Below are 23767 nucleotides of genomic sequence, written 5' to 3'. Positions count from 1 at the left end.
CTTTCACATGTTGGAAAGTGTTTGCATAATGTGAAGTTGAATTTTCATCCACTTATGGTAATAGCAAATATCATAAATGCAGCGCTACCATTTCAGCAGACCACAGTCTTGCTTCAGAGTGGTTGTGTGTTTTGAACGTTGCATAAAGAGATAAAGGTTAAAGGTATTATTTCTAAAACATGTCCCGTCATGCACTGCTATATCCTAACACATCAGACGAGTTGTGTTATGTCCACAGTGTGTTGTAAAAATAAGATAACATCCCAAGCTAGATGCAAAAACCTCTAAATACAGTACTGCACAAGCCTCATCTATTAAAGTCACTGCTGTGTCTATCTTGGTGGAATCATCTTAAAGACATGGCAATGCAGGTTTGATCTGTGAGGGATCACCAGATAAATTCTGATCGATGCGTTGATTTTAATACCGGTATGTTAATTTTGTTGCATTTAATTGAATCAAATTTCATTTGTCAATCAACTGTATTGAAGTCTTGAACTATAGATTACGGACTTTGTTACAATGTAGGAGGAAAAAACAGTTTCATTGAATTTTGAGATGAGCATTATGTGAGACATTATTGTAAAACAAAAGTTCAATACTAAATTGCAAGTCATTAACTATTTATATCGTGCTGTGTCAGCAAGCCACCCTGGAAATGTTCCCTGGTGGCCCTGCTATATTGCAAATGCCCATCTTGACTCAACACATATCAACCACACACACTGTAGAGTTCTTGGCAATATATTCTACTTTATACAGTGCTGTGCGTGCTTCCATTTTTGGAATAAAATCTGCTAAACTAAATTCATTACTCAGACTGAGAAGACTGTATTTTCACAAATTTAGCTGGTGACAAAATATTTTTGGAGAAAGTTTATCGGTTGTTATTATTCACTGTGTTACATTTTACATGTACTATGGACTGCATCATTCCTCCAAAAAATAAAGGGCTCCTTTGAAGATATTCTCAAACGTGGCCTCTCTATTATATCTTTATCAATCTAAATTGTTTTATTTGATTTCCTCTAAAGTGGGAGAGGTAAAAAGGTTAAGGTTGTAAGATTGTGCAGTGAAGTTGGGCAGTCCATCAGATCACAGATGCGTGCCTTAGTTTGAGTCTATTTAAAGGATGTCATTAGGCATGAAGGCATATTAAGTGCACATGCAAGGACATTGCCACTTTCACTAAGGAGGGAAGTGAATGAATGGAGGCCTGAGTTGAACTTGCAAAGCTGAAAGGTCAGAAAATGCCTGTGGATACTGGGTTTTTACTTATATCGAGGCAGCAGCATTTATGTTATCTCTTGATTTAAAAAATGATAGACTTTACAATTCTGAAAGTTACAGTTTTTCTGAATTGCTAAAACACTAAATCCCAATCTCTGAACCAAATGCTCAGTGGCCTAAACCCATTTGTCGAATCAATCACTTATTTTGCAAAACTCTAAACACATTCTCACTCACTAAAACACATTTCGCACTGTGATGCACTTGTGTTACAAAATGGTAAACACAGGCGGCAAAAGTCAAACACAACTACAACACAGTTGTCATCGATTACACACAACGACTCCAAATTGTTCACACTTGTTTCAAATGATGTGATCAAACCAATTGTACAGAATATAAGCCAGTTCAGAGTGCACAGGTGGCACATGTGTGTTGAATGTTGATACCAACAATGGATGGAAACAATCTGAGAGGCAGAGGAGGAAGAGTATGTGTAAGAGGTGGTGGACGAGGACGAGAAAGAGCAAGACCAAGAACAGTAATTTCAGAGGAAATTCGAGCAACTGTGATAGACCGTTGTTGTTCATGGAATGACAATGAGGGAAGCAGGACAAAGAGTACAACCCAATTTGAGCAGATTCTCTGTGGCCACCATAATCAGGACATTCAGAGAAGAGAACAGGTAATTGTTTATTTTTATTTTGGTCATTGAAAGTTTACTCAGACACTTTCAGCGCTGATGCTTACAGTACAATGCTATGCTACTAGCCTACTGTTACTGTAAACTGCACTATATTGTAGTGTATGTAAATCAGGAGTGCATACAAATGCACTATTGCAGAAGTCTGTCTATCTGTATCACTTACTAAACTACTTATTTATCTATTTATATATATAGAGAGTGTTTGAATTGGATTCCATGGAAAGGCCCCATGAATACATTTTTGTAGATGAAGCAGGGTTCAATCTGGCGAAGAGGAGAAGGAGAGTCAGGAACATAATTGGCCAACGTGCCATTGTGGAAGTCCCTGGCCAGCGTGGTGGCAATGTCACCCTTTATGCAGCCATAAGTAATCGTGGGGTTCTCCACCGTCATGCAACCCTGGGGCCATATAACACTGAACATCTTCTTACATTTCTGGGTGGTCTTCAGGATGTTTTGTTTGAGCGTGAGCAGCAGGATCATCAGCAGGCAGTGCATCCTGTCTATGTCGTGGTTTGGGACAATGTCAGCTTTCACCGTGGTGTCCGGATACGCGAGTGGTTCAACATCAACCAGCGATTCATGCCTTCCACCATACAGCCCTTTCCTCAACCCAATAGAATAGTTTTTCTCTGCGTGGCGGTGGAAGGTCTATGACTGAAACCCATATACCAGGGAAAATCTCTTACAGGCAATGGAATTGGCCTGTGGTGACATAGGTGTGGAGTGTTGTCAATGCTGGATCTGGCACACCAGAGGGTTTTCCCCCCGTTGCCTGGCAAGGGACAACGTTGCCTGTGATGTGGACGAAGTCCTCTGGCCGGAACCAGCACAAAGACGTGATGCTGAGGCAGAATTCATCTCTCATTGACTTTGATTTCGCAGTTGCACAACATGTGCTTTTCATTTTGAGTTTTCTTTGTTCTTTGGGCTTTTGCAGTTGGACGACTGTATTTTTATGCAAGTGCTGAATATACAGACATTCAGTACTGTATTACTTGCAGTACTTACAGTATACAATATATTCACTGTACTAAGTTGTGATTACTATACTTTTTGTTTTAATTGCAAAATGCGTTTACTATATACTTTTTTTTTTTTTTATCTGTAACTACATGCCCTGGACGCTGTGTTCTCAATTTTTTTATGTAGTGTCTAATGAACGCTCTGTAGTGTTTATATATTGACTGGCTGTGTGTATGATCTGAAAGCATTGTTTGATTTTGAGCACAGATTAAATGGTTTTGAGGCGATTGTTTGATTTTGCCAGAAGAGTCAGGGGTTTTGTGAATGTAGTTTGATGATTTGGTTTTGTGTTTAAAGTTTTGAGAAAATGGGTGAAGGTTTCAAGAAATGTGTCTTAGCAATCGAGAAAAACTGTAATATCCACCGTAAGCCTGTGGGGCAGTGGTACATCGGCAATAGGAGCATGACAAATTTTGCCAATGTGTCAAATTAGACCAATGCGATTATCTTCTGGAAAGTGTTGACAGAGCTGCCACAGCAGACCAGAAAATGGAACGCTAACCTGTTCCAGTGTCTGGAACTATTTTGGCCAGAGTGGGTTTTGAGACACTATTGAGCCTGTCAAAACTGAATTCAATAGCCCAGTCACACAAACTGAGGAAGGAACAAAATTTGGTCAATTATGGCCAGATCAATGTTGACTTGCACACAATAAGAGGTGTTGCTGCACCGCTTATGCAACTTTGGCCCCTCGTCGAGCTTTAGTCAGAGATAGAGCAAGAGAGAGAGAGAGAGCGTGCGAGAGAGAGAGAGAGAGAGAGAGAGAGAGATGTTTGTATTTGGGTGCTGCAGTCTCCAGGGGATGGCTGGTTTGTAGAGAGAGGTACATGAGAGGAGTTGGCATGGTAGCCTTGCTGTTGGCCCTGAGGTGAGCACTGAACGCATCGGTGGGTCGGACCTCCCCTGGGCTGGAGACTTGGATCAGTCCTGCCCTAGCGTATTGATCTCTCACCATTATACATCTTTAAAATATTCCCTTAGAATTATAGGAGGGGAGTTATTTTCATCATAGACATCGAGGCTAGGGTTTCCTGATGGACAATTGCACAATACCATTCCTTGCAAGTAAAAGCAACTGGAAAATATCAACAAACTTTCAAGTTCATATACATTTTAATCCTCCCAGCGTTGCCCTCCTGCAACAAGCAGACTACCTAACAGGAGATCCCAGCAGACTGAGTGGGAGGGATGTCACATATTGAAGATACCTCTGCATTTTATGAAAACAAGTCTTAGGCCAATATGATCAAATAAAAGCAAACATATCTATTTCTCTTTGATTATTGTTGATACAAATCATCTCTATTTTGTATGTCACTTTAACAGGGTCGTTTTGGCATACCGGAACCACCAAACATTATATTGCATGAAGCATTATATTACGTTTTTCTCCATGAGTGTTCATTGATAGAGTGATTCATCCTGCAGAAAAAAGTAATTTATCTAAAAACCACGACAACAAGCCCTGTTGCAGTCTACTTATATTATTAAAGAGTGAGAAAACACACAACCACTTTAAACCATCACTCAGATAAAAAAAAAAGTTGAATAACCATAGCAATTCTAATGAGCCCCAGGAAAAATGCATTCAGTGTACTGGAAAACATCCTTCTACAAACTCTCATCCTCTCTAAAGCTCTGTGTTGGGATATCTATGATGAAATACCCTGCTTCTCTGATATGTAGATTATTCATTTCCCTTTTTATTTAGATGTACTGTATGCAGAAACATCCCACTTGGAAAAAAAGAATTCAATCTGATGACGTTGAATCAAGGTGGAAAACTGACTGGATTATGAAAAAGTCATCAACATAAGGGAATTTTGTCAATTTTTCAAAATACCTTTAACCTAAATCCAATGACATGGTGTCACGATCGTCTGCATAGTGAGTGGACCAAAACGCAGCGTTGGTAGCGAACATTACTTTATTAAACAACGTACTCGAACAAAACAATAAACAAAGACGAATCGTGAAGTCCTCAGTATCAAATGACTGAAACGGAACAAAAACCCACAACCACAAGGTGAAAACACATAGTTTAAATATGGCTCCCAATCAGAGATAACGAGCCGACAGCTGACACTCGTTACCTCCGATTGGGAGTCATATGACTAACAAGAACAACCAAAACCAAACACACCCAAATACCCAACATAACCAAACCAAACCCAACAAAACGAATACACCCTGGCTCAAATACAAAGTCCCGGAGCCAGAGTGTGACATAACCCCCCCCTTAAGGTGCGAACTCCGGGCGCACCAGCATAAAGTCTAGGGGAGGGTCTGGGAGGGCGTCTGTCCACGGTGGCGGCTCTGGCACTGGTCGTGGTCCCCACCCCACCATAGTCACTACCCGCTTACGTAGCCTCCTCCAAATGACCACCCTCCAATTTAACCCCACTGGATTAAGGGGCAGCACCGGACTAAGAGGCAGCACTGGACTAAGGGGCAGCACCGGACTAAGAGGCAGCACCGGACTAAGGGGCAGCACAGGACTAAGGGGCAGCACCAGGATAAGAAGCAGCACCAGGATAAGGGGCAGCACCGGGCTAAGGGGCAGCACCGGACTAAGAGGCAGCACCGGACTAAGGGGCAGCACCGGACTAAGGGGCAGCACCAGGATAAGGAGCAGCACCAGGATAAGGGGCAGCACCAGGATAAGGGGCAGCACCGGGCTAAGGGGCAGCACCGGACTAAGGGGCAGCACCGGACTGAATGGCGGATCCTGGCTGGCTGGCTCTGGCGGATCCTGGCTGGCTGGCGGATCCTGGCTGGACGGCTCTGGCGGATCCCGGCTGGACGGCTCTGGCGGATCCTGGCTGGACGGCTCTGGCGGATCCTGGCTGGATGGCTCTGGCGGATCCTGGCTGGACGGCTCTGGCGGATCCTGGCTGGACGGCTCATGGCTGGATGACGGATCTGGCTGCTCATGGCTGGCTGACGGATCTGGCTGCTCATGGCTGGCTGACGGATCTGGCTGCTCATGGCTGGCTGACGGATCTGGCTGCTCATGGCTGGCTGACGGATCTGGCTGCTCATGGCTGGCGGAAGGCTCTGGCTGATCCTGGCTGGCGGAAGGCTCTGGCTGATCCTGTCTGGCGGAAGGCTCTGGCTGATCCTGTCTGGCGGAAGGCTCTGGCTGATCCTGTCTGGCGGAAGGCTTCGGCTGCTCCTGTCTGGCGGAAGGCTCTAGCGGCTCCTGTCTGGCGGAAGGCTTTAGCGGCTCCGGTCTGGCGGACGGCTTTAAAGGCTCATGGCAGACGGGCGGCTTTGCAGGCTCAGTACAGACGGGCAGTTCAGGCGCCGTTGGGCAGACGGGCAGTTCAAGCGCCGTTGGGCAGACGGGCAGTTCAGGCGCCGTTGGGCAGACGGGCAGTTCAGGCGCCGTTGGGCAGACGGGCAGTTCAGGCGCCGTTGGGCAGACGGCAGACTCTGGCCGGCCGAGACGCACTATAGGCCTGGTGCGTGGTGCCGGAACTGGAGGTACCGGGCTGAGGACACGCATCTCAGGGCTAGTGCGGGGAGAAGGAACAGGGCATGCTGGACCCTGGGGACGCACATAAGGCCTAGTGCGTGGTGCCGGAACTGGTGGTCCCGGGCTGAGGACACGCATCTCAGGGCTAGTGCGGGGAGCAGCAACAGGCCGGGCTGGGCTGGCGACGCACACCTTAGGCTTAGTACGTGGAGCAGGAACAGGCCGGGCTGGGCTGGCCACGCACACCGTAGGCCTCGTACGTGGAGCAGGAACAGGCCGGGCTGGGCTGGCCACGCACACCGTAGGCTTCGTACGTGGAGCAGGAACAGGCCGGGCTGGGCTGGCGACGCACACCTTAGGCTTAGCACGTGGAGCAGGAACCGGCCGGGCTGGACTGGCGACGCACACCGTGGGCTTGATGCGTGGAGTAGGAACAGGCCGGTCCGTACTGGGAACACACACCACTGGCCTTAACCGGGGATCAGGAACGGGCCGGACCGGACTGGTAACACACCTCAGTCTCTTACGCCGTGCCTCCACTGCTTCCCTCCCTCTACTCGCCAATGGCTCCCGTAATCCGGTAGCCTTCTCTCCACGTCTCTCTGTGGCAGCCTCCTGCTGCCCAGCCGCCCAAGCCATGTGCCCCCCCCAAAAAACTTTTTGGGGTTGCCTCTCGTCCTTCCGACGATGGCCCTGCTGACGCCGTTGCTCCTCTCTCAGTCGCCTCTCCACTGTTTCACTCCATGGCCGGCGATCCATCCCATCCAGGATCTCCTCCCAAGTCCAAGACCCTTTACCGTCCACAATCTCCTCCCATGTCCAGACCCTTGGCTCCTGGACACGCTGCTTGGTCCTGGTATGGTGGGTTTTTCTGTCACGATCGTCTGCATAGTGAGTGGACCAAAACGCAGCGTTGGTAGCAAACATTACTTTATTAAACAACGTACTCGAACAAAACAATAAACAAAGACGAATCGTGAAGTCCTCAGTATCAAATGACTGAAACGGAACAAAAACCCACAACCACAAGGTGAAAACACATAGTTTAAATATGGCTCCCAATCAGAGATAACGAGCCGACAGCTGACACTCGTTACCTCCGATTGGGAGTCATATGACTAACAAGAACAACCAAAACCAAACACACCCAAATACCCAACATAACCAAACCAAACCCAACAAAACGAATACACCCTGGCTCAAATACAAAGTCCCGGAGCCAGAGTGTGACACATGGTGACATTTTTTATTTATTTAAAGATTAATTCACATTAGTTGACATCTCAACCAAATGTAAATCAAAACTAGACGTTGAAATGACATTTGTTCCCATTGGGATTGGAGAGTTTTGCGCCTTTTATCCTCACCCAGACTCTAATACAGGGGTCCCCAATAACATTCAGCTGTGGGCCGATTTTACCTTGAGTGGATGGTCGGAGGGCCAGAACATACTTATAAATAAATTGTACACTGCAAATTGACAGTGATAATCGCAAACCGAAATAGTATTTGACAAACACAGAATCATTTCAAACCTTGATTCCATTGGTATACGATCGCATATGCCTCTTTATTTATGCGTGGGAATACTTGGGAATAGATTTCCTAAATTAAAACCACTTTGAGCTGATTTCCTGTGATTTTGCAGTCTTTTATGTCCAACAACAAATTATTTAATTAATTAATGAAATTCTTTTTTTTTTGCTCCGAAAACTTGGGGGGCCAAATAAAATCACCCACGAGCTGCCTATTGGGGAACCATGTTCTAATACTGTAGATCCCACCTGGCTATGGCTGTTGTCTCTTGCTGACGATCACGATCACTTCCCTAAAAGAAAGCACTACTTCCTCCTCTCCAAAACATGCTCAGAAGGATATGAGTCTCCTTTACTCCAGAAGTATCACGAGATACAGTGGGGAAAAAAAGTATTTAGTCAGCCACCAATTGTGCAAGTTCTCCCACTTAAAAAGATGAGAGAGGCCTGTAATTTTCATCATAGGTACACGTCAACTATGACAGACAAAATGAGAATTGTTTTTCCAGAAAATCACATTGTAGGATTTTTTATGAATTTATTTGCAAATTATGGTGGAAAATACGTATTTGGTCAATAACAAAAGTTTCTCAATACTTTGTTATATACCCTTTGTTGGCAATGACACAGGTCAAACGTGTTCTGTAAGTCTTCACAAGGTTTTCACACACTGTTGCTGGTATTTTGGCCCATTCCTCCATGCAGATCTCCTCTAGAGCAGTGATGTTTTAGGGCTGTCGCTGGGCAACACGGACTTTCAACTCCCTCCAAAGATTTTCTATGGGGTTGAGATCTGGAGACTGGCTAGGCCACTCCAGGACCTTGAAATGCTTCTTACGAAGCCACTCCTTCGTTGCCCGGGCGGTGTGTTTGGGATCATTGTCATGCTGAAAGACCCAGCCACGTTTCATCTTCAATGCCCTTGCTGATGGAAGGAGGTTTTCACTCAAAATCTCACGATACATGGCCCCATTCATTCTTTCCTTTACACGGATCAGTCGTCCTGGTCCCTTTGCAGAAAAACAGCCCCAAAGCATGATGTTTCCACCCCCATGCTTCACAGTAGGTATGGTGTTCTTTGGATGCAACTCAGCATTCTTTGTCCTCCAAACACGACGAGTTGAGTTTTTACCAAAAAGTTATATTTTGGTTTCATCAGACATTCTCCCAAACCTCTTCTGGATCATCCAAATGCACTCTAGCAAACTTCAGACGGGCCTGGACATGTACTGGCTTAAGCAGGGGGACACGTCTGGCATTGCAGGATTTGAGTCCCTGGCGGCGTAGTGTGTTACTGATGGTAGGCTTTGTTACTTTGGTCCCAGCTCTCTGCAGATCATTCACTAGGTCCCCCCGTGTGGTTCTGGGATTTTTGCTCACCGTTCTTGTGATCATTTTGACCCCACGGGGTGAGATCTTGCGTGGAGCCCCAGATCGAGGGAGATTATCAGTGGTCTTGTATGTCTTCCATTTCCTAATAATTGCTCCAACAGTAGATTTCTTCAAACCAAGCTGCTTACCTATTGCAGATTCAGTCTTCCCAGCCTGGTGCAGGTCTACAATTTTGTTTCTGGTGTCCTTTGACAGCTCTTTGTTCTTGGCCATAGTGGAGTTTGGATTGTGACTGTTTGAGGTTGTGGACAGGTGTCTTTTATATTGATAACAAGTTCAAACAGGTGCCATTAATACAGGTAACGAGTGGAAGACAGAGGAGCCTCTTAAAGAAGAAGTTACAGGTCTGTGAGAGCCAGAAATCTTGCTTGTTTGTAGGTGACCAAATACTTATTTTCCACCATAATTTGCAAATAAATTCATTAAAAATTCAGGATTTTCTTTCCTCAATTTGTCTGTCATAGTTGACGTGTACCTATGATGCAAATTACAGGCCTCTCTCATCTTTTTAAGTGGGAGAACTTGCACAATTGGTGGCTGACTAAATACTTTTTTTCCCCACTGTACGTCTGATTGAAATTCATGACACAATTCTGACCATAAAAGTATTAGCAGGGTGTGTCCACAGGAGAGCTGGAATCAGTCACTACCCATTGGCATCATCAGATGCTGTGGTTCCCTAGCTCCATGCCTGTTGGAACATAAACAGTAACACTGTCTGCAGAATTGTGAAGATGATAAGCAGATCTCTGGGCTCCATATTCTGCATGAATTCCAAGGTTGAGAATGAGATAGCAGACGAGATACATATTTTATGTATTGCATGCTGCTCACTCAGTCTACAGCAGCAGGGGTAGGTGAGCATGCAAGCTGGGGGCTAGAATTACTTCAACTTCACAAACACCTCACTCTCAACTCAACAGTTTTGAAGCATGATAAACAACCATGGTAACAGAGCAAAATAAAAACTCTGTACTTACATGTCATCAGCTTCAAAAGCAAAACGATATACAGTACCAGTCAAAAGTTTGGACACACCTACTTATTCAAGGTTTTTTATATATTTTTACTATTTTCTACATTGTAGAATAATAGTGAAGACATCAAAACTATGAAATAACACAAATGGAATCATGTAGGAACCAATAAAGTGTTAAACAAATCCCCCCCCCCAAAATTTGAGATTCTTCAAATAGCCACCCTTTGCCTTGATGACAGCTTTGCACGCTTGGCATTCTCTCAACTTTTGATTAGTAGTGTATACTGTATCTACTGTATCTATATACTGTATCTACTCCTCAAAGCAAAAATATTTGCCAAAATGTTTTATATGATACAGTAGCTCGTATCTACAGTTACTTCTATCACGGCTCAGGCTAAGACCCACATGCAGACACAGGAGGTAGATAGCACGAGTCTCAGAGTTTATTACAGTACAAGGGGCAGGCAATCGGTAAGTCAAGGCAGGCAAAGAGTCGTAATCCAAATCAGAGTCAGGCAGGTACAGGAAGGCAGGCAGGATCAGGGTCAGGACAGGCAGAAAGGTCAGAACTGGGAAGACTAGAAAAAGCAAAAACTAGAGCACAGGAAACACGGGAATACGCTGGTAGGACTTGGTGGGACAAGACGAACTGGTAACAAACAAACAGAAAACGCAGGTATAAATACACATGAGGTAGTGGGAGACAGCTGGTGGGGGTTGAAGACACAAGACAGGTGAAACAGATCAGGGTGTGACAACTTCTGGCTTTAGATTGCTTCAGGCTTTACAAATCAGTAAAATGATCTGGTATTGGTGAGCCGTGGACACTGATTCATGGTTATGGATTAATTGAAAAGAGGAACGCCTTAAATTATTTCTACATCCGCTATCTCTAGTCAATACTTGCTGGCCATAACATCGTGGCTACAATAGGGAAACACTTCCTGCTTTTGTGTTACGTTTTATTATTGGTTTTCTGTTAACCTTTCGAACGTCCCCTATGTTCCCATTCAGACTCAACAAGACTGGAGTGCAAAGTTGTGTGGAGAGTTTTCAAAAGGTGTTTTCAAGAAATGTAAGGCAATGAATTCTGGTTTTGCTTTTATCTCTGAAGTTTTCTGAAGAGTTGGCAATCCAACTGTTATGGTGCTTGGTGCTGTGCTTCATAGTCCCCTGTAGCTCAGTTGGTAGAGCATGGCGCTTGCAACGCCAGGGTTGTGGGTTCGTTTTCCACGGGGGGCCTGTATGAAAATGTATGCACTCACTAACTGTAAGTCGCTCTGGATAAGAGCGTCTGCTAAATGACTAAAATATAAAATTTAAATTAAAAAAAGTATGTATAGAAGGTAAAAAAACAATTGGGCAGAGAAAATGCAGAAGTACATTTGAGAGTGTAAGATCCTTTTCCCCTTACAGTTGAATGTAACCTAATAATAATTATAGACAAAGTACTGTAGTTTGGGGATTTTCAAACCAAGCTGGTGTACTACTGTATCTCCTTTGTCCCCATTTGTATAGGAAATATAATTGCAGAACATGTTAATTATGCATTAATACGGGCATTCACTTTTTAGTATTCCTCGGCCACACTGAGAATTCTAATGAATGCCTCCGTAATATAATTACAGTTTCAGTTGCTATGGCTACATGATAACACTGCTAACAAATGGGGTTATAGAAATCTCCAATGTGAAGAAGATAGATCATTAAGATCATTTTGAATCTACCTGCAGTGAGACATTTTTGAGGCCCCAGAGATGGCAGTGCATCTGCTATGGCTGAGAGAAGTTCTTAAATCTCTATTCAACGAGCTGAATGTAGTGTGTTAATGCACCACAGCTGTGTTTTAAAGGAGATGAGAAATATCAATCAAACTGTTCTGTTCGGTTTCTCCTTTGGAGAACAAGGGACTTGTACCGTCTCAATGCACTTACTTGAATTAAATAGAATTGATGTCCCCTAAAAGGTAATGATTTGTTGTTCAATGATTTTCAAATGATAGCCTCAGATGTTCAAATAGCTGGTAGCTTTATATAATTAATCTGAATATGTAATGCAAATATCAACAGAGAAGCATAAAAGCTCCTTGTGGCTTTTCTTGAAAATAAGATCTCATCAACCCTTTTGAAGCTAGCCATCAAGCCATGGCTGTTCTGAAATGGATTCTGCATAAACACGAGTGACACCCACTTCAATTGTGGCCTTGCAATTGGCCTTGATTAACTTTTACCACTGAAAGCAATTACCATGACAATGCACAGCATTGAATACGGTTCATTACATGTTTTCGGCATAGTAATGAGATAAGGTTGACAGTTCCATCACTGAAAATGTTTCACATTGTGAATTGCATTACGATTTAATTTATCTTTTGATTAATTATGTTTTCATGGGTTGTTTATTCAATGTGTATCCCACCTTCACGGATATTTCCTTCAATAGATACTGTATATAATAAAGTTTACAGAGGCAATTCGAACTGAGGCCCTGCTGTGCTCTCAATTACCAAATGTGGGTGTATTGTTCTTGGCAGGAATTCCACAAACTCCCAAGTCAGTGTGGACCTATTGGGGGATTAGTCAACAAACTAATATAGCGTTGTTGCAATATGCAGATGGACTTTTTATGGAGGCAGTGTTACCCATAGTAAGCAGCTTGGGTAATTATCTGGGCTATGTGATGTATAGGCAATTAACACTACATGGCGTTGTCTTTATGGAGAAAGGACGGCAGCTGGAAAGGTGAACCAATAACACATCATCGATCCTTTGGTACTTTGGGATTTTCTTAAAATCAAACAGCTGGAAAATATGATGCTCCTAAAGATAGATTGGTGTTTCTTAATTATCAAGTACTATATACATTTTGCGGGTATTGATGGGTTCTAATTGCCCATATGGTTGTTTGCTTCACTTTGGCTTCGTTGGAGGACCCTGATGTAGATATAATAGTTATTAATGTGCAGGTAAGAGGTAAGCACCTGCTTTCCTGTTTGAAATATGTGTGGCACCTCACTTTTAAGTGCCCTGAACAATGAGGTGTGGCTGAGAATCAGATTATTTTTACATTAATGCTTTTTCACACCCTCCTAATTGTTTTAGCTGATTAACTTGCCATGCTTACGCTTTTTCATTAAGGCTTTTTAATTTTCAGGATTATGGCTTTTGTTTATGTACAGTCGTGGTCAAAAGTTTTGAGAATTACACAAATATTAATTTTCACAAAGTCTGCTGCCTCAGTTTTTATGATGGCAATTTGCATATACTCCAGAATGTTATGAAGAGTGATCAGATGAATTGCAATTAATTGCAAAGTCCCTATTTTCCATGAAAATGAACTTAATCCCCCAAAAACATTTCCACTGCATTTCAGCCCTGCCACAAAAGGACCAGCTGACATCATGTCAGTGATTCTCTTGTTAACACAGGTGAGAGTGTTGACGAGGACAAGGCTGGAGATCACTCTGTCATGCTGATTGAGTTAGAATAACAGACTGGAAGCTTTAAAAGAAGGGTGGTGCTTGAAATCATTGTTCTTCCTCTGTTAACCATGGTTACCTGCAAGGAAACACGTGCCGTCATCATTGCTTTGCACAAAAAGGGCTTCACAGGCAAGGATATTGCTGCTAGTAAGATTGCACCTAAATCAACCATTTATCAGATCATCAATAACTTCAAGGAGAGAGGTTAAATTGTTGTGAAGAAGGCTCCAAGAAAGTCCAGCAAGCGCCAGGACCGTCTCCTAAAGTTGATTTGGGGCACCACCAGTGCAGAGCTTGCTCAGGAATGGCAGCAGGCAGGTGTGAGTGCATCTGCACGCACAGTGAGGCGAATACTTTTGGAGGATGGCCTGGTGTCAAGAAGGGCAGCGAGGAAGCCACTTCTCTCCAGGAAAACCATCAGGGACAGACTGATATTCTGCAAAAGGTACAGGGATTGGACTGCTGAGGACTGGGGTAAAGTCATTTTCTCTGATGAATCCCCTTTCCGATTGTTTGGGGCATCCGGAAAAAAGCTTGTCCGGAGAAGACAAGGTGAGCGCTACCATCAGTCCTGTGTCATGCCAACAGTAAAGCATCCTGAGACCATTCATGTGTGGGGTTGCTTCTCAGCCAAGGGAGTGGGCTCACTCACAATTTTGCCTAAGATCACAGCCATGAATAAAGAATGGTACCAACACATCCTCTGAGAGCAACTTCTCCCAACCATCCAAGAACAGTTTGGTGACGAACAATGCCTTTTCCCACATGATGGAGCACCTTGCCATAAGGCAAAAGTGATAACTAAGTGGCTCGGGGAACAAAACATCGACATTTTGGGTCCATGGCCAGGAAACTCCCCAGACCTTAATCCCATTGAGAACTTGTGGTCAATCCTCAAGAGGCGGGGGGACAAACAAAAAGCCACAAATTCTGACAAACTCCAAGCATTGATTATGCAAGAATGGGCTGCATCAGTCAGGATGTGGTCCAGAAGTTAATTGACAGCATGCCAGGGCGGATTGCAGAGGTCTTGAAAAAGAAGGGTCAACACTGCAAATATTGACTCTTTGCATAAACTTAATGTAATTGTCAATAAAAACCTATGACACTTATGGAATGCTTGTAATTATACTATACCATAGTAACATCTGACAAAAATATCTAAAAACACTGAAGCAGCAAACTTTGTAAAGACCAATACTTGTGTCATTCTCAAAACTTTTGACCACGACTGTATGTTACATCTCGCTAAACAGTTACCATGGGGCAAACTTTTACTGGAAGGAATAGATTTTAATCATCTTCATGGTTAGAAAGAATCTGCTCATAAAATATTGACATGTAGAGGTTACTGAGAAAGATGATTGACCTTTAAGAACTATAATCAGGAAGATCTGTGCTGTTTCGCTGCTTGGCAACATCCAACCAGCAACTCTGAAATTCACAGAAAAACATCCCACAGCTTGATGCAGGGGATATTTATTTGGCAATGGTAGATTGTTCTTATGAAAAAGCAATATCATATGCATCTCAGGGACCTGGTCTATCTTTGCTTCTCTTCAAATGAGTGGGATGTCTCGCATGGTTAAACACATAGAGTATAGCTTTTGAGTAAGAATCACGATGCTATCGGTGCGATGCAGCTCGACGCATAGGGACACAAATCTTGCGTAACCAAGATATATGACAGCTGTTTGGCTTACCATAGCGTAGGAGGTGTACTCCTGATAATTGCTCTCATCCTTTCATCAAACCACGCTTAAGCAAATTGCTAGGCTGGAACTGATGGAAAGTTCTGCCTTGGATGCCAGTTTTTATAATTGAGCCATAGTACAAACCCACCAACCCGGTACTATGAATACTCTTTTAGTGAAGATAAAAATACACCCTCAGCAAGAAGCGATACAGAAATATTGTGGGACAGCTGGCGGGGTTGCTGAGTAGTTAAAACACTGAGTATGAGTACCTGAGTTCAAGACGACATCTGGGCTTCTGGTAATGGGATTACACCTGCTTTGCTGGGCCCGGCCAGGAGGCAGGTGTTGGCCCACACTCACAAACCCTTATTAAGTCAGACTCAATAAGGACTCACAGCTGCGCTCATTGCCATGCACACATTACTGAGTAGAACTTACAGGTATAGCATATTTATACTCTGTGGCTGGTCAGCCTGATACTGTGCCGTATTATATTTATTATAAAGCAGTGAAAAAGCACACTATTTGTAGCCTTTCTCTTAATGTATGGTTCTTGCCGATGTGCAGGTGTGAGATCAGCTAATCGTGTTTTTGAAGAACAGTGTATGCCTGTGTGCTTATGTGGGCCTGTGTGTGTGTCTGAGTGTGTGTGCATGCGTGTGTGAGTGGATGCGAGTGTTCTATTGAGGGGTGTTAGCAACTGTTAACATTACCCACCTGCAAATCTTGGTGAATGCTACAAATGTGAATGGCACAAAAGGAACCCAGTTCCCCAGACCATACTTGTCTGAAATGTTATTTCTAAGTGCGAGACGGTAAAATGGTTTTCTATTCCACCTGTGTGCCCTCGTACCTTCATTCTGAATTCAAGACATTCGCGTCTTCTCCTTGGTTTTCCTCTTGGGTAGAAAGGGTAAATAGGAAAGTACTTGATTTATGCAAGATGAACATTAAATGTCAAGGCTAAATTCAGTATTTCCTCCATTATCTCAATGGCATTTTTTAGGATATATTTTTATATAATTAGGAAGAACTTCAACAGAGGAGCAATAAACAAGCCTGGGATGGAGAGCTCAGTAAGAGGTGTTGCTTTTAGATCCTAGACTCATTTGAAAGGCACATTTCAAGCAAGGTTGGAAAGTCTAGAATTTGTATGAATCAGTTGTGGCTCGTTTTCCCCTCTAGCTTCTTGACATGACTACCATCATATAGGAGAGACTTTCATTTGTAACCGTATCGTGTGAGAAAAAATACACTGCAAGTCATATTTTATTTATGCTAAAGTTGAATTTACACTTGGATTCAGCATATGAAATGGCATTAAAATCTAATCTCCTGTTTACAACCACAAAGCCCAACTGTCGAAATAGAAAGTTATGATGGAGTCTTGGCTGTAAAGGCTATGGGCAATACAGGGATACAGGCAAGAAAGGGAGGGATGGAGGGATGATACAGAATGAAAGGAGAGGTGGAAGCAGCAGCAGCTACCACAGCTGTTTCCTGCAGCTTCTCATCTTTACTGTGGATGGACCACAAATGGCATCCTATTCCCTATATAATGCACTACTTTGAACCAGAGTCACAGGGCTCTGGTCAAAAGTAGTGCACTATTTAGGGAATAGGGTGCCATTTGGGACACAAAAGGGTCTTCCTCCCCAGTGGAGTGTGCACTGCGCAGTGTGCAATAACCCTACCTCTTCAAAGAGTATCTTAAATAATCCCACAGCACTCCCCCTCGCCCCCCCTTCAAGTACTGACTTTGCTGATAGCTACATTATTGAGGAAAAATGTATTTACTCTGACTGAGATATGTGGTTGTCCCACCTAGCTACCTTACGATTAATGCACTAAATGTAAATCGCTCTGGATAAGAGCGTCTGCTAAATGATTAAAATGTAAATGTGAGGAATACTGTTTAAGACGGGCCTTGTCTTGATGAGTGGGCAGGCAGATGATAGGTAAAATGAGGTTTGAATTATTACCTCCTGTGATGCACAAAGGTGAAATAATTATTATTTCATAGTGATTAATTCTCGACCTAAGGTATATGTTGTATCCTCTTAGCCTTTGAAATAATGTATGGATTCTAATCAGTTGGAATGATGGTGCTTCAAGTACAGGTTCACACTACATGCCTTTTAAAATCCTACAGACAGATGTATCTTTCACATTGCAAGAAAGTGAAAAACGTGTGAGATGTAAGGTATTCACTTCACAGCAGAATTAATGGTGTTGGGTGCTCTATGGTTAAGTTTCCTTGAGATATAATAAATAAATGATTATTCCTTAACAGTATTGAAGGATGCACATTGCTACCATATGCAATTACTGCACAAGCTAATTGTTAAACTATCATTGTTAATGCAATACTGTGATTCAAGTAATTACAATGTTACTACACAGGTAGACCAAGCTAGAGAGTGACTTATTGTAAAGTGCTACCGAACTGTCATCTGTTTTATGAGGAAAGCTTTAAGCAGAGAACTTTTATAGTGGGACAGTTTAGCAGAAAGGGGAGGGAAACAAAGGACAAAAGGAAAGTAATGCATATATTATATTGAACAAAAATATAAACGCAACATACAACAATTTCAACGATTTTACTGAGCTACAGGAAATCAGTCAATTGAAATAAATAAATTAGGCCCTAATCTATGGATTTCACATGACCGGGAATACAGATAATGCATCTGTTGGTCACAATGGGTCTAAGGATCTCATCATGGTATTTCTGTGCATTTAAATTGCCATCGATAAAATGCAGTTGTGTTCGTTGTCCATAGCTTATGCCTGCCCATACCATAACCCCACCGCCACCATGGGGCACTCTGTTCACAACGCTGACATTAGCAAACCGCTCACCCCATGATGTGAGGTCGGTTGGACGTACTGCCAAATTCTCTAAAACGATGTTGGTAGAGAAATTAACATTAAATTATCTTGCAACAGCTCTGGTGGACATTCCATCAGTCAGCATGCCAGCATCCCACAAAACTTGAGACATCTGTGGCATTGTGGTGTGTGACAAAACTGCACATTTTAGAGTGGCCTTTTATTGTCCCTAGTACAAGGTGCACCTGTGTAATGATCTTGCTGTTTAATCAGCTTCTTGATATGCCACACCTGTCAGATGGTTGGCAAAGGAGAAATGCTCACTAACAGGGATGTAAATAAATTTGTGCACAACATTTGAGAGAAATAAGCTTTTTGTGCGAATGAAAAATGTATGGGATCTTTTATTTCAACTCATGAAACATGGGACCAACACTTTACATGTTGCATTTATATTTTTGTTCAGTGTAAATACCACAGAGATATTAGGTAAATCAAGATAAGCCAAGGAAGAGGACAGGAGGCCATACAAGGGAAATGTTGTACAGTATATGTATATTTTTGGACAGAATATCACAATTTTATATAATTGCATTTTCTTATAATTTCACTACTGTACTAGTCTGATGGGACAAGCATTTAATAGTACATTTTCCACCATGGAATATACTGCATAGCTGTAGTCTAATATAAAGTGGAGTTGATGATGTTGTCAAGACTTCGGCCGAGGCTGCCTCCCCTCCTTGTTCGGGCAGGCTTCGGTGTTAGTCGTCACCGGCTTACTAACCACTGCCGCCCCAATCATCATCACATTTGTCTTGTCTTGTTAATCACACATTTTGTTGCCAGGGTAGATTTTCCCCTGTGCCTATGCATTATTGGATTCTACCGTTACAGTGTATTTGCCAGGAATGAGAGTTTCCCCTGTGCCTGTTTCGTTGATCGCTATTTGAGTGCATTTGTGTGTCAACGAAGGAATAAACTCTGTATTCGGTGATTACCCTCCTGCGCCTGACTCCTTTCGTCACACTCATCACAGATGTTCTCATTTTCAACGCTTGATCCTACATACTTTCTCTAAGTTAGTTGCCTATTAAAATTATTCATTAGATAAATGACCTCACTAATGGACTATTAAAGCACAAGCTATTCCCATGGTACTACAAGTGTATATTAAAGCAAGGTAATGTACTGTCTAAAAATGCATTTTGCTCTCTGAAATGAATTTGCATTGTGTTTTTGATCAAAACAGAATACCAACAGGGAATACTATTGGTCTCATATCACTTGTACAGTTTTTTCTATTCTTGGCCCTAAAAGTTGTATTGTGCACTGCGTATTCAACACTACAGTAACTCATTAATATAAAAAATGTAACTTACCACCCTCTTTTTTAAAGTTTGCTTCAGATATGATTGCAATTATTATTTTTTTTCATGACAGCATGGGATATTGGAGTGTGTCCTTATTTTTGTCAGCCAAAACAATCCACCAACGACATAAATTTAAACCCAGACCAATACTTGGTGTAAAGCTAGGTCCTCTTATCAAGAGCAAGGTCCTCAGTTATATCTACCAAGTATGTTTTCATGTGATTTTGGCCGCCCCCACACACTTGAAAGCGCAACGAAAGCATCTACCTGTCAGTCTACCTAGCAGTAGGTTTTTGACCATGGTAAAGAGCACTCAGGGCCCATATTAACGCAGGGGCTTACCCCTGGGCCTAAGTCCGTTAGGGGTCCAAGAGGCAGCAAAAAAATTGAAGTAAAAAAAATTATGTCTAAAGGAAATATATACTGTAAATTATATATACAGTATATATTATATACAGTGCATTCGGAAAGTATTCAGACTTTTTATAAAAAACAGAATACCTTATTCACATAAGTATTCAGACCCTTTGCTATGAGACTCAAAATTGAGCTCAGGTGCATCCTGTTTCCATTGATCATCCTTGAGATGTTTCTACAACTTGATTGGAGTCCACCGGTGGTATATTCAATTGATTGGACATGATTTGGAAAGGCACAAACCTGTCTATATAAGGTCCCACAGTTGACAGTGCATGTCAGAGCAAAAACCAAGCCATCAAGTTGAAGGAATTGTCCATAGAGCTCCGAGACAGGATTGTGTCAAGGCACAGATCTGGGGAAGGGTACCAAAACATTTCTGCAGCATTGAAGGTCCCCAAGAACACAGTGGCCTCCATCATTCTTAAATGGAAGAAGTTTGGAACCACCTAGTCTCTTCCTAGAGCTGGCCGCCCGGCCAAACTGAGCAATCGGGGGAGAAAGGCCTTGGTCAGGGCTGTGACCAAGAATCCAATGGTCACTCTGACAGAGCTCCAGAGTTCCTCTGTGGAGATGGGAGAACCTTCCAGAAGGACAACCATCTCTGCAGCACTCCACCAATCAGGCCTTTATGGTAGAGTGGCCAGACGGAAGCCACTCCTCAGTAAAAGGCACATGACAGCCTGCTTGGAGTTTCCCAAAAGGCACCTAAAAGACTCTCAGACCATGAGAAACAAGATCCTCTGGTCTGATGAAACCAAGATTGAACTCTTTGGCCTGAATGCCAAGCATCATGTTTGGAGGAAACCTGGCACAATCCCTAAGGTGAAGTATGGTGGTGGCAGCATCATGCGGTGGGGATGTTTTTCAGCGGTAGGGACAGGGAGACTAGTCAGGATCGAGGGAAAGATGAACGGAGCAAAGTACAGAGAGATCCTTTATGAAAACCTGTTCCAGAGATCTCAGGATCTCAAACTGGGGCGAAGGTTCACCTTCCAACAGGACAACGACCCTAAGCACACAGCCAAGGCAATGCAGAGGTGGCTTCGGGACAAGTCTCTGAATGTCCTTGAGAGGCCCAGCCAGAGCCTGGACTTGAACCCGATTGAACATCTCTGGAGAGACCTGAAAATAGCTGTGCAGGGACGCTCCCCATCCAACCTGACATAGCTTGAGAGGATCTTTAAAGAAGAATGGGAGAAACTCCCCAAATACAGGTGTGCCAAGCTTGTAGCGTCATACCCAAGAAGACTCAAGGCTGTAATCGCTGCCAAAGGTGCTTCAACAAGGTACTGAGTAAAGGTTCTGAATACTTATGTAAATGTTATATTTCAGTTTTTGTTGTTTTTTTGCAAACATTTCTAAAAACCTGTTTTTGCTTTGTCATTATGGGGTATTGTGTGTAGATTAATGAGAGAAAAAAAAGATTTAATCCATTTTAGAATAAGGCTGTAAAGTAAAAAATGTGGAAAAAGTCAAGGGGTCTGAATACTTTCCGAATGCACTGTATGTAGTATATATTTTATATCTTTTTACTGCAACTGCCAACCACAGGAAGACTCAGGAGCCCGCTCTCAATGAGTGTAGACGGCCTGCTGCTGCCTGCTGCCACTCTGCTAATCATCAGATGGGGGAGGAGAGGAGGTAGGGGGCCCACATGGGTAACTGGGGGGCCCTGCCTTGATTGGGCAACTGATTCATAAAAAAAAGCAGAATCAATTAATGTGACTGGTCAATTGTGTGAGTCAGGGGCTGGGTCCAAGAGGCAAAAATACATAAATAAACCAAGTTTTTTTTTTTATTACCATAATTGTGGATCCAACCACAGGAGCCCGCTCTCAATGTTCAAAATACACCAGAGAGCATAATTTAGCCACAGAGGATCAATAGTTTGTAAAAAATAACTGTGGATTAAGTTTGATCACAAGCACATACAAGTACAGTATCTGCCAAAATTAAGGAAACATAAATTGTCTTAAAAGGGTGTTGCAGAACAGTTTCAACAAATCCCTGGGGCCTATGATTTCTTAATCCGGCCTTGGGAGCGCTACCACATAAAATACCACAGTGTGTATTTGACTGAACTGAGGCCTAAAGCAGGTTTTTTATTTTCCTTCCTTCACAGGTCTAGACCAATACTTGCTGTAAAGCTTTCCAAAGCTAGCAAAAAAAGGCTCTTACAGTGTAGTTAGTACAGGCCAAGATAAAAAGCATCGGTCTGGCAGGGAAGTCTAGCCAGTTGTACTATTAGGTTTTTGGCTATGAAAAAGAAAGTTACTGCATGTGTGTTTGATTAAATTGATCTCTAAGAGAAGCTGTGACGAAGGCTGTGAGGCTGATACATAAGCTAAATAAACACAAGTGAGACTGTCAACCACAGTGTCCAAGTTTTTATTTTCTTTCAAGTTGTCCTCTGAATTGAGCCCTAAAACATGTCCTCTCTCTTTTCCTTTATAGGTCAGGAGGGATTAGTAGAAGAATGCTGGTCCCAGGTGCCAAACAGGAAGATGGTGATGCATTGGCCGAGTGCTGCAGCTGTTAGATGGTTGCTGTTGATGCTCCTATGGCAGTGGACAGTGCTGGGCCACCTCGGCTGGGTTCTGGCCCTGGCTGAGGGGCAGCAGAGTAAGAACCCCTCGCTCACTGCTGCCAGCACTGGACGCCAGAGAGGCAGCCAACTGGATTGGCTGCTGTCCGAGAAGGGACCTTTCCACCGTTGTCCTGAATACACAGAGTTCAAAGAACGCTTCCAGCAAGGCTTTTCCACACGCTATAAGATCTACAGGTGAGAATCTAGAGGCGAGTTGTGTGTATGTATGTATGTGTGTGTGTGTATGTGATTAATCTTACTAACTATATTTTTTCAAAGTTGACATAGTACAGACAGATACTGTCTGTCACAATGTATTTTCAGTTCTTCTGGATGCAGCTACAATAGTAGTTGTTGAGAGAAAGGAATATGTGCCCTGTGCCACAGCTTGCTTTGAATTATACTGTACTGTACTGCACTGTGCTGTGATGTGCTTGTCCATGCTGCACTGTACTCTGCTGAACCGTACCATACCAAGCAAGAGACAAAAAGCACAGCACTTCCATCTCCCATCCATATATTTATATATCTCTATCTTTTCAAAAGCATTATAATGATTTTAAATGTAATATCAAATGTGGTGTACTGGATCTGATATGCCTGCATTTAAAATGTTAATTTCCTCAGCTTGGAATATATTTGTACTTTGACCCTTTCCTGTCCCTCACTTTCCTCCATCACACATCCAGGCCTATTTTCTTTTATTGCTGCATGCTCTCTCCATGGTGCTACTGTACATTCACCTCAGTCAAATTATAGCTCCAGATTAGTGGGGGCATTTTTCCTGCTGTGCTGCTAATGCTACTGGACTGTGGGCATGTTGAAAGATTTATAGCCATACAAGGTGAATTTCTGTACCAAAAGAACAGACATGAATCTCTTGGAAAACAATTCATTCAGAAATCTGCTTGTCACATGAGTATTCTTCTTGTCCAATTTGAAATTATAGGTTTGCACAGATTATGGCTAGACAGGATAGGTGTAGCTTTCTGATAGAAGTGGGATGGATCACAAGATGCTCTGGGACA

At 42.9% G+C, this 23767-nt stretch overlaps 1 protein-coding gene across 1 annotated transcript in view; it reads left to right on the top strand.

The window, feature by feature from the left end:
* LOC121535207 (BMP/retinoic acid-inducible neural-specific protein 3-like) overlaps positions 1-23767 on the top strand; it is a 121259-nt gene that overhangs the window by 18670 nt on the left and 78822 nt on the right. The window contains exon 2 of the mRNA XM_041842033.1: positions 22607-22934. Within this exon, the coding sequence (XP_041697967.1) occupies positions 22657-22934 (278 nt within the window). The 5' untranslated portion in view covers positions 22607-22656. The remainder of the gene's footprint in view (positions 1-22606; positions 22935-23767) is intronic.

This window comes from Coregonus clupeaformis, chromosome 21 (assembly GCF_020615455.1).
Source record: "Coregonus clupeaformis isolate EN_2021a chromosome 21, ASM2061545v1, whole genome shotgun sequence".
Lineage (NCBI taxonomy): Eukaryota > Metazoa > Chordata > Actinopteri > Salmoniformes > Salmonidae > Coregonus > Coregonus clupeaformis.
The sequence above is the reverse complement of the archived record's forward strand: the minus strand, read 5'-3'. Positions and strand labels throughout refer to the sequence as shown.